The sequence below is a fragment of the Corvus kubaryi genome, unplaced genomic scaffold (genome assembly GCF_017639235.1).
Source record: "Corvus kubaryi isolate FWS band 111438036 unplaced genomic scaffold, C.kubaryi_AGA036_p1.0 137, whole genome shotgun sequence".
Taxonomy (NCBI): domain Eukaryota; kingdom Metazoa; phylum Chordata; class Aves; order Passeriformes; family Corvidae; genus Corvus; species Corvus kubaryi.
The window spans coordinates 31,646,313-31,664,902 of NW_024580671.1; the positions used below are offsets into that span (position 1 = coordinate 31,646,313).

Sequence of the window (18,590 nt, forward strand, 5' to 3'; positions counted from 1 at the left end):
ATAACCCCAAAAGAGCTTTCTGACTTTGTAGTGTGCTGTGATCTGCTCCTGGGAGTATCTAGACTCGTTCACCTATGCCCTTGATTTTGCTTATTTATTTATTTGCTTAAATCTATTACACAGCACACTAATTTTTTCCCCATGGATTTGTTGTTTAGACCAAAGATTTCAATTTAGGGAACAGAAACTGTTGTGCTGGTGTTCAGTTGATACCAGACTTTTTTTTTTTTATCCTTTCTGATACATTTTTTTATATGCTTGCTTATGATGGCAAGATACTGGACTCTGTGACCTCTTGCTTGCTTGCAGTTTTAAATTTTAGTTTCGGTTTTTATTGTAGTTGTCAGAGTTGTCCCACTGACTAGATCACAGCTATAACTGGAACTGAAAGTGTGGAGGGATCAAAACGTAGCACATTCTGGCAGTAGAAGTTTGTTTCTGAGGCAAGAGAGAACCAGGGTTGCAGTCAGTATTGATCAAATTGATATGACTTGCCTCTCTGATAAAATGAGAAAAATAAGCTGTTGTTTTGGGGAGTTGCTTTCAGATTAATAAAATGGTGTATGAATGCCTTGAAAAGAACGTTTAGAACTTCTGGTATTTCTGGTCATATATGACTAAGAAATATTTGAGTAGGTTGAAGCTGTGTAAGAAATACTGAGCAGGTAACTTGCTCCTTGTCTTAGTTTTCAATTTTAGTGTATTTTTTTATATATTTATGTGTCTCTCTACTGAGTTTCAAAGGTCTGTTGGTTTCTCAAACGAGACATTTTTATATCTCTTCAATGGAAAGAGTTAAGCAATTGAGCTCTTCCAACCCTACTTTAGGCAAGTTTTGCAAACAGCAAGTTTGCTCATGACTCATACTATTGTCTGAAATTGAGCTCCTTACACCAGGATGATTTAGTAATACCCTTAATTGTTTAAAAGGTCAGACCTTTTATTATGTAAACATGTTTTTCTGTTTTGACAATAGATTTGCTCTGCTTTTGGAGCTCCTATTACTGTCTTGTAAAAATACAGTAATCAATTCTGAATTATTGTAAGCTGGATTGTAGGATTTCAGAGTGGTATTACAGCAGCTTGTTATTTGAGATACAAGACTGCACAGAGTTTTAGTGCATCCAGTGATTGCTTGCATTTCCCAGCCAGGACAAATACTTTTTCAAGGCATGAAATCTGCTAGATACAGGTTGGCTCTGTAGAAAGTAAAATAAGTGAAACCTCTGCTGTGTTTCTTGATGCACTAGGGAGTACAGTGCTGAGATACTCCTGCGTGACACAGGGTTGGTCTGGCTTGTTTTCAGCCCTTGAAGCTGCCCTGGTTCTTGCAATGAAAGGGAGTGGCAGGAGTGTCTGCACTGATCTCTGGAAGGGTTCCAGACAGCTACCGAGCTACTGCTCACATAGATGCACCATGTTGGTTAACGTCCTTAGGATTATGTGTACGTACCACAATACTGAATTTGCTTCAGCTTGGTAATTGATTAATTTTATGGAGAAAGGCATCATAGTGTTTATTTCCTGTGAAAAAATCTGACACCCCACATATATTGTAAACAATTTCAGTGTCTGGTGGCATAACTTTTGTATGATACTGATAGTATATGTGTACTTGAAGTATTGCCTCAGTAACAGCAACTGATGTTAAAAATAATAAAGTTATGAATAATTTAAAGCACTTCTTCTATTGCTTGTAACTTCTTGCATTAATTTCTTATCATACTTTCAAGTTTTACAGGTAATAATAGATGGAATTTTTGGTCTGGTTTCCAGTTTGGAGAATACATGTAAATTTACCTTAACGACTTTCTGAGTTTCAGTCCTTATGGAAGCCTTGCTGCTAAAATGGGAAACTCTCTCCTGCAATATTACCAACAGTTTTGTACAATTATGTTGTTCCTTCTCTTTGGGATGGTTGTAGGGGAAGGCAGAATGGAACTTAATGAATTGAAGCTGAATCCTGCACCTGATTGTGTATCAGTTAACTTTGCCAATGCAGCTTTCTGCTGTTTTGGGTATCCCTTGGGTACAGCTGTTAAAGGGCACAATAAAACAAAAGAGATGTTTTCTCTCTCATGGTTTTAAAGGGCAAAATTAGAGTTCTAATGGCATTGCTTTAAGATCTTAATATTCAGTGTTTTGCAGCTCATTAGTCCAAGATTATTCTTGTCTGTTTAGATTCATAGGATGGCCCGGGTTGGAAGGAACCTGAAAACTCATGTTCCAACCACCCCACCATGGGCGGGGACACCTCCCACTAGAGCATGTTGCAACCTGGAGCACTTGCTTGTGAAGGCCGAGGCAAAAACATCTGAGTACTACCTCAACCTTCCATGTCTCTGGTAACCAGCTCTCCTTCCACAGAGGGCCCACATTTTTCCTAGCATTCCTTCTGTCATCAACAAACCTGTAGAAGCTTGCTTGTGTTGCCCTTGAGGTCCCTCCCAAGTTTAACTCTGTCAGTGCTTTAACTTTCCTAGCCTGGTCCCTGTATTAAGTTAATAAAGGACAAAATAAAATGAAAATTATATCTTACCTTGAAACCACCTGACTTCCTTTTTTGCACTGAATTCACATGATGCATTACTTATCCTGGCACCAAAGGCACTTTTAGCCAAATGGACAGGCTGTATTGCTATCTCACCTAAAACTTTGGGTGCTGAAACTGCATTGGTTTAAAAATGCCTGCCTTCAAGTGCCAAAACTTGACAAGTTTTGTTGGAGGTGTCGTTTGTCAGAGCACTGAGGAAGAAAATGTGTGTTCAGATAGTTTCCTTCCACATTTGGTACTCAAGTAGTTGCCTGACCTAATGGGGGTTTGCCTTCGGTGTCTTGTTTGGTGAGGCAAAACTGGTTTCTGAATCTTGTGCAAAAGATCCCTCAACTGGGGCTGTGGCTGAAGCAGGCTTGCATTTTGCCTGCCTGTAGGCTCCCATGCCTGCTTGACCTTCCCACAGACTTTCATGCATTTATTTAGTCAATTTGGTTAGGAAACTCATCCAGCTAAAACTGAGGCTATGAGTCTACAAGGAGATGAACCATCTAATGGCAGGGGAGCAATGAGATGAAATCCCTCTGTCTTGAGAAGAGTTCTTTGGTTCTTAAATTGTTTAATTAGGCCTTGTGGAATTACAGCCTAACATTTTCTTTTCTCTTACTGAGTGATCTGATTGATCTTTCAGCCACCCAGACAAATGCAGGGGCAGCAAGGAAAGTGTGCTATGGGAAGTGGAAATGATCAGGGACATAAGGACAATGCTGTTCCAAAATCGTAGTTGCAGCACTGCTAAAGTTACTGGATTTTTAGAGGTCTTCAGGGAATTATACTGAGTAATGAGACTGTCAGAGTGGCTTTCTTTTTGCAGTTACATCTTGAGACTGTTTCATTTTGTGCAAGTACATTATCATTAAGAAGAAGAAAGAAAGTGTTGCACAGGTCTAAATTGTTAACACTTGTAGAATAGCTGGGCATTGTTAGCAGTAGCGTAGCCAGTGGACCTAGGAAGGGAATTGCTCTGATCGGCCTCATCTCAGCATCTTGGGTGCTCTGTCCAGCTTTGGTTATTCCTGTACTCTCATTTAGTTTAACCTGCAAACTGTTTCTAGCTGTTCTTCTGTATATAGTTTTTCTTCATGTTTAATTGTGTGATGAAAAAAGATGATTTGTGTTTTTTGTAGATATGCTAAAATTTATAAACCATTACTCAAGGCAATAGATAAGTACGGCTGATGGATGTTAAGAAGAGTTAATCTGTAAAGAATAATTCAGAAAAACTATTAGTATGTAGTTGATAAATGTTAAACTAGCTATTATTGGACTCTGAAAGGGATGGTATCTCTGAAGTAAGCCTTGGTAAAATTATTGTTCAGTGAAATGGCTGTAAATACAGTGCTGTTGCAGTTATTGGCAGAATTTAACTATGTTGTTAGTTGGCAATTCAAACAGTTTAGACTAAATAAGTCTTACTAAAGTTTTGAATTCCTTGCTTAATTTTACTCTGAATAGCTGGTTTCAGCCTCCCTCTGGCACCAAACAGGGAGAAGGGAGGGGAATCATGGATTTTTTTAAATCAGAAGTAACAAATTCAGCAGTTACAAATTCAAAGCTCTGTACCTTAGGATATAGAACCTTAATCCCTTCACTGTTGTTCTCCGTTTGACTAAAAGTTAACTCTTTGCTGTTAACAGACAGTGTACAACTACCATATAGTGATTTCTATGGTTTATTGGCTAAGTTTGTCTTAGTTTAGCTTGTCCAGTCCATGTATCCACCATAAACAAAATTGAAAAAAACCTACCACCTTTGAAAATGAAAAACATCCTGAAAAAAAACCCTGTCCTAAGACCAGAAATCTATTCCAACAGAGATAATTATACTGCTGAGCTACTACCTTTGCTGCAATGGGGATTAGTTCATGCAAGAAATAAACTGGAGTTTAAAATAATTTTTAGTAATCCTGTTCTAAGTTTTGAGAAAATGAGACATTTTGTGAAAATTAATGATATTGCCTGTAAGAAATTATCTATATATTGGTATTTTAATACTAAAATTGATACAGAAAATCATGTAGATATTTTTAAAATGTTGGACTGTAAAAGTTAATAAAGCATATTGGCTAATATTTTAGCACTAAATATTTCAATAAAGTGTCAGACTGTCTGAGGAAGCAACTTGGTTATTTATTTACCAGGCTCTAGATCTTACATCTTTTGGATTTGTAATACTATTGTGATATGGCTTTTAAAAGTGTTTAGAGGTTTTAAAGAGCAAAGTTTAGCGCACGAATTTCATTATTGATAAACATTAAAGTTTTAAGATCCAACAGGAAATCCTATGTATTCCTAGGATTGTAATCTTTGCTAGTCTGCATGGTCATAAATTATAAATGCCTCTTGAAATATTGATCAATTCCATTAGAATCAGAAGGGCCTTGCAGGTATTGGGCTACAGGAGGATACCATCACTACATTAGCTTAAAGTGAATATCAGTGTCATTCACAAAGCTCAAATTCAGTCTTGATGTACGCATGGCTTGTTATGAGAAAGGCACTGGGAAGAAGCACTAAGCAGTGCTAAAGCTCTTTCCACTGTGCTTGGAAGTAAAAATTGCTGTGGTTTCAATAGCTTAAGCATTTACGTAGGCTAATTGCTGTTGCTGTGTTATACAACCAAACTGTAGAGATGCCAAATTTTAGATGTACAAAGAAATTTGATCAAATGCTTCCTGACATATTTGATCGGGAAAGAATAAGTCCATCTATTTTAGATAATTGCAAGAGTTGCACTTAAACCCAGAAAACTTTATGAGGAGTCTGCACTTAAAAAAGATCTCAAAATTATTTAATCTTTCAGTAAAGAGCTAGCTTTATTGAGTTTACCAAATGTGTAATTGTATAGCATAATTTCCCATGCCAAGTCACATACAAGTTAGTTTTTTTTTTTTAATTAATTACTTATGAGGAAACTTTTTTTCAAGAAAATCTATTCGAAAGTTTATTACACCTTGTTAATTTAGGATGTTAAGCACCTGCTTCTCCATTGTGAAAGAGTGGTTGCAGTTTTCAGTCATTTAATACCTTATATACTGAAAATTTTTATAGTTGCTTGAAGAGTGGTTGCTAATTCTGCAAATGCATAAAGGAACAGAATCCCAGTCATCTTCTTTACTTGGTATTTATTGAGGTGTGGGCTCTTGTGAACTGAGTGTTCGAAAGGTAACTGAGTTGGATAGACTGGATAAAATCTTGGCATTGAGGAGGCCTGGGATGCATGATTTAAACTAAGTGTGTGTAAAATAACATCTACTAGTTTATCTACTTCTGTTACAGATAGGTTATACCACCATTTTTAATATCTGTAGCATGTTACTGACAAGTTTTCCTACAGCAGGGCTGTGTTGATGCTTGGTGATAAAAGTTACATTTCAAAATGAGGTGTTAGGCTTGTTATCTAACTTTTTGTTAATTTATTTTCTTCCAAGTCATAACAAATAAAAAAATGCTGTAGAATACAATTTTGGATTAGATATTTCATAAATTAAGTATAGAATAAATTTGTGTGAAATCAATTCAAAATTGGGATATTGTGTTTTATAGTTTGCTTTAAAAAAAGTTTATTGCCAGTTGTAGGCTGGACTGATGGATTGAAAATATCGGTGATGAGCTGTTACACAAGCAGCCTTGCACTAAGTCTTGAAGAGATTTTAAGAACATTTCTTACAGTTGTGTACTTAAAAATGGGACAATTTTTTTGACTTCTATGTTTTGTACTTTAAATTTTCTCTGAAGGATAATGCAGAACTTGCAGCTGTGAGGGATGAGACTCCAGGAGCAGCTGGTAGGTTCAGGAGTAGTAAATGGGTACTGGAGTTGGTCAGGGCATTCCTGTTGGCAGAATAGCTCCAGCCAAGGGAGCTTGAACGCCTGCTTGAGGAGCCCTGGGACAGTTGCATATTGAGGGAGACCTTGCTTTGATGAAGTTGTGTATATTTAAATTATTCAGGTTCCAACCTGATCTTATCTCTGGAAGGTTATTCCTTCCTTTTACTTGCCTTTAGAGCCTAATTTCTTTGGTGCTAGACTAGGTGCTAGACTTCTTTCCATGTCCTTCAGGTATGTGGAATTGTAAGGAAATACATGAATAGCCAAGAGTCTACATTTGTTTTAGATTTACATTAGATTTAACATAAAACTTAATTCAAATGCAAATACTTGTAAATCCAAACTCTTTGAAGCTGGAATTGGCTGGTGCTCTCAATAATTTAAAACTAGGAAGGTTTGCTAGTATTAACTTACATTCTTCAATTCATTCACAAATTATGTTCTTGATTTTAATTCATACACATGCCTAGCATCTCTGGTAATAATTATATGTTATAATTTAGTTTGTTGTAAATGAAAATGTACCTTTCAATGAATTCTGCAAGACACACTTCACAAACTCTAAATTTCCTGACATAAAGGAGAGAAAAAAAAAAAATTAATGCCTGTGTTTTTTACTTGCCTTCTTTCAGTAACACTAGTTCTTCCTATTTTTGTTTAATGTGGGAAATGAAGTGTTCCAGTATCCTGGAAAAAGCATGCTACTTTATAATGATGCCTTTGTTTTCGCGTACTTTCTTCTGCTACATTTGGAAGAGAAGTGTGGAGGGATGCTTATGCAGATGGCGAGAAGGGAAGTTGAGTATCAGGTTGGAATTTGATGTGCTTAGTGGCATGGACACCTGCTCCCTGAAGTGCTCCTTAAACTTTGTTAAAACACAAAGAGGTGATACCAGGTAGACTAAAAAAGAAACCCCAAACAACAACGAAAAAAATGTGAGACATTGTAATGTACTGGCTGTCTGTAATTATCTCTTTCACTCCTTTCAGTTCACACCAGTATGCTTTGTTGAATAGTCCTGTGCTAAGATTTCAATAACTAAAGTTGATCAGAGGTGGTTGGACAGGTCCACTGCTCCCATAAAACAGTTGTAAAGGACCCTGTCCTTAAAGTAGTTCTCTTATTTTACCTCCTGCTGGAAGAGTTGCTTTATGGAGCAACGTTAAAAGAGAAATGTGAATGGCGAAATCCCTGCTTCTTGTCTTTTTGTGGAGATGGAAGCTGCTGCCTAAAGAGGAAAAAGAAGTATTTGTAGGAAAATATAATTAAGATTTTAAATCAGTCAACCTCCTTGCCTCAGATGTCTTCTGGGATCTGTGTTTCCCAGAATTCCTTTAACTAATGGTCTGTTATTTGTCTAAAAGAAGAACACTGTTTTAAAGACTTTCAACTCTATACCAGTTTCAGCTATGAATGGAATTACGAATGGAGTTTGCTTTGCAGCTTTATTGGCACAAAGGCTTCCTTCTGCGTTTGGTTCATGCATAACAGAGAGTGACACAGATCTGCATTCCCTTTTCTGTCCTAGTAGAAAGAATTTTTTTGGGGTATGGGGAGGGGAGGACACAGTATTATGCAGCACAAAAATTTCACTTGTGGCTCTTAGCAAATTTAATGAAAACCAGGAAGGTCTGAAATTTCATTTGATATGTATTTAGAGGAAAAGCCAGAACAATTAGCTATAAATGCCTGGGTGGAGTGGTTATTCAATATATTGACTTTTTAATTGCTGGCTGTTATCCGGGTGGAGTTAGCTGTTAAACTTCCTTTGGTTTAATTACTTTAATTGTAGCAAGTGCTTAATTCTGCCCACTACTGTGCCTGACTCCTGAGTTATTTCCTACAGTCTATTTTTTTTTTTTTAACAAATGAGAGGTGTAAAGTGTTTATTATTACCAAAAAGCCAGTAGATTGTTTCTTTTGTAAAGTTTTAACATAGCAAACTGTGGAAATTGTTTAGCTCTATGAATGGGAAATATTATTTAAATTTGAGGAAGTTATTCAGTAATTCAGTTTGCAGTTCTCATTTTCAATCTTAGATATGCTTTGGAATTTATTACTCTAAATTAGAATTTTTAGTATTTTTTTTCCACTAATTGGCCAGGTTTAGAGGCATAGAAGATGCCTTTAGATTTCTTTGTTTGTGTGTATGTTTGTGCATTGGCTTCCCTGATTATTTTTTTGCATTTATGTTGGATCCTTGGTTCAAAGATCCTTTTTAACTAAGGATGACTTTTTGTTTCTTTCTTTTATAACGTCTAAATTAATGCTGAAGGGTAAAATACTAAAAGAGAAATGAGAACAATGTTTTCTGGTATAAAGTGTGTGCACTTGTGCTTGGGTCACTTACATCTGTTGCAGTTGTGAACTGGAAGGAGGAATCACACTCTTTCAGTAAGATTGAATTTATGCAGGTTTGCTCAGATGGTGGGAGTTTTTTCTCTTGCATTTCTGTCAGGTGTCTGACTGAGCTGCTCATGTCACCTCTGCAGGCTGGAAAAGGATCTTTGAATCTGAGGAACTGCATCTGTCTCTCCCTCGCAACCTGAAAGTGATCTTACGCTTAACTGCTCTGAGTTTGTGACATGAATTGAACCTCAGATACACACGATTTTTGTGTCTAGGTAGAGCAGCTGAGATGGCAAGGGTTTAAAATTGCCATAGTAAAAGAGATTGTTATTACTGGTTATTACCTAGAAATAGGTGGAGTTCAAAGCAATCTGATGATCTTTGATAATTTCTTACAAAACTTGGATATGTTGTCTTGATTTATCAACTTGTTCTTGTCACTCTCTTACATCCTGGAGTTTAAGGTTGCTCTTCCTCTAAATATCTGACAATCAGCGAGAAAAGTGCTATTTCTTGATATTCTTTGAGTTCCCCCTGGGCTGTAAGCTGGTTGATTACCAGCCTGACCATATATCTGGTTGCTGCGCACTGTTAAGAGATAAAGCTAAAGACCATGAGGCTTTAAAAGTGGGTGGAATGGAATGGGAATTATAGAGGGTTTAAAAACAAATAAATTGAGGGTATGAATTCAACTAGATGTGCATATTTCTTTTGAAGTTATATGAAAGACCGTGTCAGTGTAGCTGCCATAGTTCTGCTCTCTGTCATGTGGAGGCTGGAATCCTGACCTGGGGTGGGAGGGAACGTGGTCTTCCCAGTGCTTGGGCTTGTGAGACTCAGCTCTCCCCTCTATCACAGTTCATTTACAGATCAGCTTGATCCTGTCCAGCCAAGAAAGAATGCAGAAGATAAAAACTTCTTTGTAAACAAGTCTCCCCAAGGAAATAACCTGGTGGCTTCATGCTTCTCTTGTTGAAGGTTGGTTTGATTTTGTTTGATCGATGTCTTTTAAATCCTAATGTAGATTTTTTTTTTTCTGTATTCTTTTTAGATTGGAGCGTACGATCAACAAATATGGGAAAAATCAGTAGAGCAAAGAGAAATAAAGGTAATAATACAGCATTTAAAAAGGTTTTTTTTGTGGTCATGTATGCTGATGTAATCTACATTGTATTTGGTGGTGTTTAATAATGGTAAAGTAAAATGAGACTTCTGGAGTGTAACCAAACGTAACTAGCATACTATGCTCTATTTATTTTATGTAATTAATAACTCTGCAGCGTTTAGTGTGATGCATCTTTCTGTATGTCAGTACTTTTTTTTCTTTTCACTTAAGACAGGGCTTAGTTGTGTTAATACCTCTGTCTTTCACTTTTCTTTGTGATGAATTCTAATGTCAGTTATCTGAGCTCTCTTTGCTTTCAGTTAGTTACCTTATACCTGCAGTTTACTTTTCCTCCTTTATGATGCTGTCATTGTTTTGTACAGTTTATTAGACTGGTAAGTACCTCAGGCTTTGTTTCTCTGAACAAGCAGTTTAACAGCGTTCTGTGCGTTTTGGTTTAACTAACAGTACCATCAGCATCTGACACATTGCTAAATTGCTTTGGACATAAAGGAGTCAATCCTATAGGTGCTAGTTCTATAGGCTGTATATGATGTCATACCCACAATGTTAATTTAGTTAACATTTTCTTGCAATTAACCTTTTCTTTTCCTCCTACACTGCACGGGAGTATTGTGGTATTTCTGCATGAGTTTCAAGGTGTTGCTAATACTTAACATCAGTAAAATGTACATTGCTTCAGTTTCCCCGGTGATTGGTTTTTTCACTCCCCAGTACTTGAACAAAACGTGTGTGGGGACTTGCTTGCCTTCTGTGGGAACTGTTACTGGCCTGAGCTACAGAGTTTCTGTACAGAAACACACACATGAAGTGGAACCCAACATATTTCAGCAGCAGAGCTGAGCCTGGGGGCGCCTGGAGGGTCCTTCCCATGGCCATGAAAACCCATCACAGCTAGGAGGAGTTCATTAACTGCTGTGTAATAGCATGTTATTCAAATAGTTACTGCAAACAGTGCCCTGTGCTGATTTGAAATGCATCTTGTTGGCCTAGGAGTCCAATAACTAACAAATTACTGGTGGTGTCTGAGTTTGGGTTGACTGAATGAAGTGCAATTCAGGTAACACCAAGGCACATGACTGAGTTCAGGTATTACACATTAGTGCTTTAGTCTCAAAGCTCCTACAGTGCTTTGACATTATTGATATATATATAAAAATAATTATGTAGTGATTTACAAATTAACTTCACTAAAAATTGAAAAAATCTTATTTTTCAGTAGAAAGTCAGTTTCTCTTACTATGAATTTATAATTTAGTTATAACTGTAATAGAATCTATTAGGATTAATTTTAAAATGTGTGTAAAAGAGTTTTTACAATAATAACAACTACTTTTAAGCATTTTTATTTGAACCTTCTTTTGCTAATGCTTAGCTAAATGTGTTTGATGCTGAATAGAAATTATATGAACTAACTGGATGGGTCTGAGCATTATGAAACACTGAATATTTTTTTAAAATAACGTTAGTCTGAAACACTGCTGTTTTCCATGTATGTTACAGAGATTTGTGATGCATTAAGAATGTGGAGAAATTGCATCTGAAAAAATGGAATGCTTTTTCTGTGTGTGGCAAACAGTTCAGGAGCCAACTCAGTGTAGTCCATGGACACTGAAAGTACTGTTTCACCAGTGGAATTTTTAAAGAATGAGTCACCATTTTTTTTCCTATGAAGGCTGCATCAAGTTGTACTCTTGACTTAGTTTTTTCAGAGTTCTTTCTTTAAAATGAAAACATAATTTGAGCCACAGTGGTAAATTTTTCCTAGGATTGAGCATGTGTTTCTAGGGCATTATTTCTTCCAAAAGGCACATCTTTATTTAGACTTTCAAGAGAGATCTTGTGGCCCATAAGCACTAATACATTTGAAAATGATTATATCATTCAGAATTTTCTTTTCAAGCTTCAGTTTTCTTTATGAAATGGAGTGGCTCACTTATGCAAGATTCACAAGAATCTGTAGCTGATTCTAGAATTATGATAATTTCCAATTCTAATTATGGGCTTCTTTTCTCATTCCACATAAAATTACAGCAGTTTTAGGACTGCAGTTCTGGAAAAATCTTGCATTATAAGGTCTTTGTAGTGCTTGAGTTTAAAATACAACTGGTTTTCTGTATTTGTCATCCTCAGAGCACGTTTTGTCCTATTCGTGTTTCAGTTGTGTGTATTGATTTTGTTTTGTTTCAGGCAAGCTCATTTTGCTAATAGACACATTGGGTAATGACTACATATCTAGCTTGTTGCAGTTTGATTTTTTTTATCTTAGCTTTATTTCTGCATGAAAAATAAATCCAGTTGAATTTAGATGTGAGAAATATTTTGAGCTGCATTCAATTGAACGTTTTGCTTAGTATTGTTCTTAAATAGATTAACACTACCAGATTTCACTGATCAGTCTCTCATTGATAATAATTTCATTTTTATGCTTTTATTTATACTTATGTTCATATTTAAGTAGTGTTTTTACACATGCATAAACTTTGGTAGTGATAGAAATGTACAGTTCCCCAGTGAATTTAACTGCTTTTTGAATGAAAACAGTTAACTGACTTTCATAATAATTACATTTGTATCCTAAATATTTTTTTGAATACTTTATTTTACTCTGTATGAATTGTACTCTGTGATTTTCTTACTGTCCAATGTGACCAAGAGTCTAAGCTAAGGGGAGCAGAATAAACTCAGAGCTGTCTCTGAGACTTGAGCGTACAGCATCACATTTTAGCATTAAAACCAAACTTGAAAGCTTTGCCAGAGAGTTTGGTTCTTCAGTGATGGAAGATGTTGCTTGTAAAAGACAAAATAATCTTGCTTTTCTTCCTGCTGCTTTCCTGTTGTGTGGGATTTTCCCCCTCCTTTTAATTGGCTAATCTATATTCATTACAGTGAAAAAATTCAATACGTTTCTAGAATATGGATTTCTGAGATCTTGCTGATTAGTGGCTCCTGCATTGCGACATGATTTGCTATCTAGGTTTGGAATTAAGAAGTTGCAATGTAAGCATTTTGTGAAGTTGAGTTAAGACACCTAAGGAGAAAAGAGATTCAGGAATGTAATTTGTTGCAAAAGTTCTGGAAATCTAATAGACATGTATTACTAATTCTTGCAAGTGTGTGCCTACATTGTGTGCATAATGCAAAGCCATGAGTGCTCAGTGCCTGTTTGAAAAATAGCCTGGTGGGTCAGTAATTGGTTGGGTTTTATTTAGATTGTAAAGTGTGTAAAAGGCATCTATTGTGCATTGTTCGTTGGAATGTTTAATTTATAGTACTTTAAATCTATGAAGTTGACATGTTTGTCTGAATTTTCCGTAGGAGTATAGGTTAAATACAACTACTGACCACAGAGATATTTTTGTCTTTTGTAATGTCTGTCATCTACATGAAAGTATTTTGATAGTATTTGTCTACTGCAGGGTTTGAGAAACAAACCAAAGAAAACAGGACATGTGAAACCAGACCTCATAGATGTTGATCTTGTAAGAGGTAGGTCCTGAGCCAGAAAAAGCTGAATTTCTCAGTATAAAAATAACAGCCATTCTGTCTATTATAATGACAGTGTATTAGTAGGTTTAAACTAACCCCAGGTGAAACAAAACACAGCCAACCCTCTACATAACTCTTCCCTAAAGCAGGTCGATAGAAAATATTGTTAAATGATGACATCAAGATTAAATTGAAAGCTTAAGAATTTAGTTTTAATTTTGTTATATAGATTTAGATTTTGGGAAAGAAAAAAAAAAACCTTTTGTGTTGCCATTTATCATTTTTGAGTTACTAGTTTAGAAGTCTCCTACTGCCATGTGTTTAGACTTCTTTCAAATCTCCTGACGTCTAGAGGAAAGGTTATGTTGAAGTTTCTGAAGAGTAAAAAAGTGTATAGGCCTTGATTGTTTCTTGCCTGTTTTAAATAACAAAACAACAACAGAAGGCCAGATGATATAAGACTTTTCTAAAAGTCTTTATTTAGTCTTAATTTATTCTTCTCTGTATGTAATTTCCCTCATGCCTTGTAAAGGCTAGGGAAAAGATTATTTAGTGTTTTTATCCATGAGCCCAACAGCCAGCACAGTCTCTTGCATCTGTTTCAGGAAGCCAGTAGTGCTCTCTGGGCACCCTCACAGCCAGCGCTGGCCTTCAGAGACCTGGCACCCTGGGCAGTGGCTGTTTGTGTGACCAGTCCTTTTTATCCCCTTGCCACTCAATTTCCCTGCACTTGTTCTTCCCTAAATTGCCTAAACCCCTTCTTTCTCCCACCCCTGGCTTCTTCCTGAAATGTCTGATAAGTCCTGTGCCATCTGAGCTCCTTCTCCCTGGCGTCCCTTAATGAGTCCCACCCCTCAGGCAGCATCCCTTTTCCTCTGAAAGATGACTTGGAGAGCTGCTCCCAGCTGTGCATGGTGAGGGTTCACACCTGGACAGTGGGGTCGATGGCTCTTCTGGGACAGCCCTGGGAGGGGCCTGGTCATCGTGTTCATTCTGTGATTTGGATTCCCACCTGCTTTTCTGCCTCTGCTCTGGAGATGAGCCTGATGGGCTGATGGTTCCAGTGATGGATCTATGAGGAGAAGCCTGGAAGGACCCTTGAAAGTATTACTTGGGCTCCCCTCTCCAATTATCTCTTTGAACTTCTCTGTGGTTGTGCAGATAAGCTTTTGTCACATCACCTAATAATATAATTTTTTAAAAATAGGAATGTGAAAGAAAGAAACAAAATCAAATTTGAACTTACAAGAAACTGAGAAACAGTGGTAGACCTCTTCAGTGCAGTGATGTACATGAACAGCATTTAAATGATTGCATGGATGTCGAAGTTGGCACTAAAGTAGTTTCAGAACTGGCAGTGTTTACCTGTGCAGCACAGAGCTCACTAATGCCAGTGCTGCTTGTAAGTGAGATGGGGATGGTGTAGCAGCATGCAGTAGTTACTCTTTCAGTCAATAACTTGGCATAATTTAAGTCACATCCCCATTAAGTACATTTTACAGTTTTCTTGCTGGGAATTTGCAGAAGAAAAAGAAATGGAGAGATATGGGAGAGAAAAGACATTTGAATGAGAGAGATAAAAAATGGTATAGAAGGAGAGACAAAGATAAATTATTCTTTGGGTGGCTTCCCTGCTCCTGGGCATAGTCCTCAGTTGGACAGATTCACTTCAATGCTTCCCAACCTCATTCCATTTTCCTGAATGATGTGGCTGGTGCAATTTACAGATGTTGGTATTTTAGATCCCTCTGCTGTGCTGGGAAAGGACTCTCATGCCTCCATGGGCATGTAGAATTTTCATATGACTTCTTGTTGCTTCATGTCATGTTTCTGATACCTCTGTGAATCAGAATAATTTTTAATAATTTATTTTAGAATAATTTTGATGTGGCAATGTTTTGTTATTCGAACATTCTGAAATACAGGTATTTGTAGAAGTTCCTGATAGTGGAAGTCAAGACGGCACCAACAATTTATGCCATATTTAGATTGTGGAGATAATTATTTAAAGGAGCAATTATTAAACACAATTACTTGAATAAATCTTGTACTTCCACCATTTCACTATCTTAACTACTCCGCTATTGAACAACTGAGGTTTCTATTAGCCATAATGATGGAATAAATCTAAATTTCTTTTCTGTTTTTTTTTAAGGATCTGCTTTTGCTAAAGCAAAACCTGAAAGTCCTTGGACATCTTTGACCCGCAAAGGAATCGTGAGAGTTGTTTTCTTTCCATTCTTCTACAGGTGGTGGCTGCAAGTGACATCAAGGGTCATTTTTTTCTGGCTGCTTGTTCTTTACCTTCTCCAAGGTAGAGTTGGATTACAGCATGACCTTCGACTGAATGCCTTATTTTAACCATATGGAAGCTGCAGTGTGTTACTTGGTTCACTTCATGCTGTTAAGGTCTATTCCAGTATTTTCAGAAAATATTGGAATGACGTGGTCCCAAGCATATGTCTCTTGGTTAACATTTCTTTTACATATATAAAGGATGCATAATGAAAAATTTAACAATCTCCTCACAGGCTTTCTTCAGCATTTGGCACATGTTAGTTTGTCACATCTGAATATAATTTAGGTTTTCCGGACTATCTAATTTAGATCAGGGCAACTGTTAACAAACAGAAGTCAGTACACAGCTTTTGGGATATTCAGTATGGAGTTCTAGCAATCTGACTTGGTGATTCTCTTAGTTACATGTGAAGTATAAGAGGAAAATTAGAAAGGGAAGAACATAATGGGGTGAGTTGGTATCTATCAGTGTGAAAGTCACCAAAAGAATAAGTGTTTCAGAAGTCTGTACAACAGATATGGAACAGAAGGTTAATGAAAGTTGGGAACAATAAAAGTACCCTGAGAAGCTAAATGACTAATGAATTTTCCACTGAAATCCAATTAACATGCAATATTACTTTTTCAAATTCACCATCTGTCCTCTCAGTTGTGAATCATTGTATCATTTGGAAATTCTAATTAGAACAATGTATGGTGTTTCAAAGAAAGGACAGTACCTCTTGTATGGTGATGTTATTAGCAGGTATGAAATTAATCTCACCATGCCAGTGCCCTAAGACATGCAGTACTGACAAATATTCATGTGGCCTTCTATCAAAAGTTCTTCTTATCCCCATTTCTGAGATAGATTCTTAATTTGTCTGTGCTATGGTAAGAGATCCCATAGTGTTAATAATTTTAATCTTGTTTATAGTAATATAGGTAGTAAAAAAGTTAAGTTGTGGTTGGTTTGTTACGATGTTCATGGGTGTCTTTTTCTGAGAAACACCATTGCAGTAATTTTTTTATGTTCCTGTTTGTAAATTTATTTTAAAAAATACACTCACACTTAATTTGTGGCACCTTCATAAGACCCTAAAAGCAGAAAAACAGTGAGACAGTGCAGATTCTGAGTGCAAGCAAGTTTTTAGGACATTAATTACAGAGCTTTCTTATAACTAACCTTTTTCCTCTCAGATTTCTTAGGGTCTCTGATTTACTAAGTTATGGCTGGAATGCATAATTTCCCTAATCCGTATTGTCTGTAATGTGACAAAGTATTTCTGTGGTTGTAAGTTAATACCAGGAAATAATTAATAGTATGCCATATTACACTATAATCTAACTATTTGAAATACTGGATAGTTAAACTGTGCAGAATTAGCTGCTGATTTTTGGTAGTTTTTGAAATAAATTAAAAGACTTAAACATGTAAGTGAAATTAAATGGACATATTTACATATTGGGGACTATTCGAAACAACCCCCCCAAGCACTTACATAGAAGCTTTGCTTTTATTTTACTCAGAAAGTTATTAATTTTGTACAGGGTTGGTAAGGCATCACCAAAATGTCAAGAATATGTGATGGAAGCTTAAAAATAAAACACCTCAAATTCCAGTGACCATGTTTCTGCCCTGAATCTGGATTTTGTAGTGAAGCTTGGACTTTCTGTCATCGTGACAGATTCTCATTGACGTTGTTGTAAAATGGTCTGACTATATTTCATTTATCTGTGCTCATAATCAAATAAAACAATTTAACTAAAGGGTTTTCCATATATTTATGAATTGCATTACTTGGAATTAATGCTTTAAAATTGATTAGCTTTACCAAGGTACTTGCTAGCATTTATGTAAATCTACAGCAAAAACTTTTTCCTTGGCTGTAGATTTTAAACTCCAGGTTTTATTTGCATTGGTTTCCTTTAGTGTAAAGTGATTAGCACAATGTGTGATAAGAGAACTACAGAGAGATGTTTTATGCTCAAGGTCGTGGAACAGGCCAGTGACTTAAGGTAGAAGTAAAACCTTTTTCTTCTGCTTCCTTATCTATCTAGTATATGGTAATACCTCATTTTTAATTTAAAATGTTTTTTATATTCTAATGGGAAAATAAAGTGCAAACTTACAGTGTTTATTGTGTATTTCTTAAGTATGAAGCAAGAAACTTTAATAGTGATGTAATGGTTGTTTTTTGTGGCGGTGAGATATATAAATATGTATGTATGCATTTTTAAATTTGGTATTAAAAATATTTCCAAACTTTAAATGCTCTAAAAATAAATGCTTGTTGGTCTTTGAAATGTAAGGTTGCTTTCTCTGAGGCAGCTTTTTGTTCAATGTGATGTAATTTCACTTGTGTCTGTTTTACAAAATAGACTACTGTGTTTTAGAAAAGCGGAGGTCAAAATACTATAAATACATAAGGAAACAATTAAAAGTGCTGTAAGAAATCCTGTTCCAACCAATCCTACCTAGCTGTTGGTAGGAAATAAATTCTTGGATTTCCCTCCCATCTTACTTAAAAAAAGATCAGGAGATTGATAACATTTTTCTAAATCTGTGTGAAATGTTGTGGTAGGAATTGGCAATCTGCAGATTTTTGTCTTCTGGAAGATGATTTCTTCTAGGCAGCTCTGCTTTGCTTAATGTTTTTTAAGTAGTGGTAGTGAATTTAAAAATTATTTTGCGTAGGCCTACTCCTGGAAATCATTTCACATGGATCTGTGGAGCTCTGTGTTCTCAGAAGTGTATGTTTATCCAAGTTGTATGGTAGGAGCTAAAATCAGCTCCTTTAGATTTTGTACCTCATGAAGCTGATTCTATGTGTGAGGAACTCAGATAAGCTCATTTAGAAAGAGATAACATTATCTTTTGCTATCTGTACCTATTCTTATTGGATTTTAGTAAGTTGGATTTCTTATTGATGCATGTCATCTTTGAGAAACATTATACAGAAA

At 36.2% G+C, this 18,590-nt stretch overlaps 1 protein-coding gene across 3 annotated transcripts in view; it reads left to right on the forward strand.

Annotated features, from left to right (window-relative positions):
* PHTF2 (putative homeodomain transcription factor 2) overlaps positions 1-18,590 on the forward strand; it is a 62,670-nt gene that overhangs the window by 16,429 nt on the left and 27,651 nt on the right. For 2 of the 3 annotated variants that reach the window (XM_042018446.1, XM_042018444.1), the window contains exons 3-5: positions 9,786-9,842; positions 13,280-13,349; positions 15,505-15,663. In XM_042018446.1, coding sequence (XP_041874380.1) covers positions 9,786-9,842; positions 13,280-13,349; positions 15,505-15,663 — 286 coding nt within the window. Of the gene's footprint in view, positions 1-9,592; positions 9,713-9,785; positions 9,843-13,279; positions 13,350-15,504; positions 15,664-18,590 lie in introns of all 3 variants that reach the window. The other variant, XM_042018447.1, reaches the window with a different exon arrangement.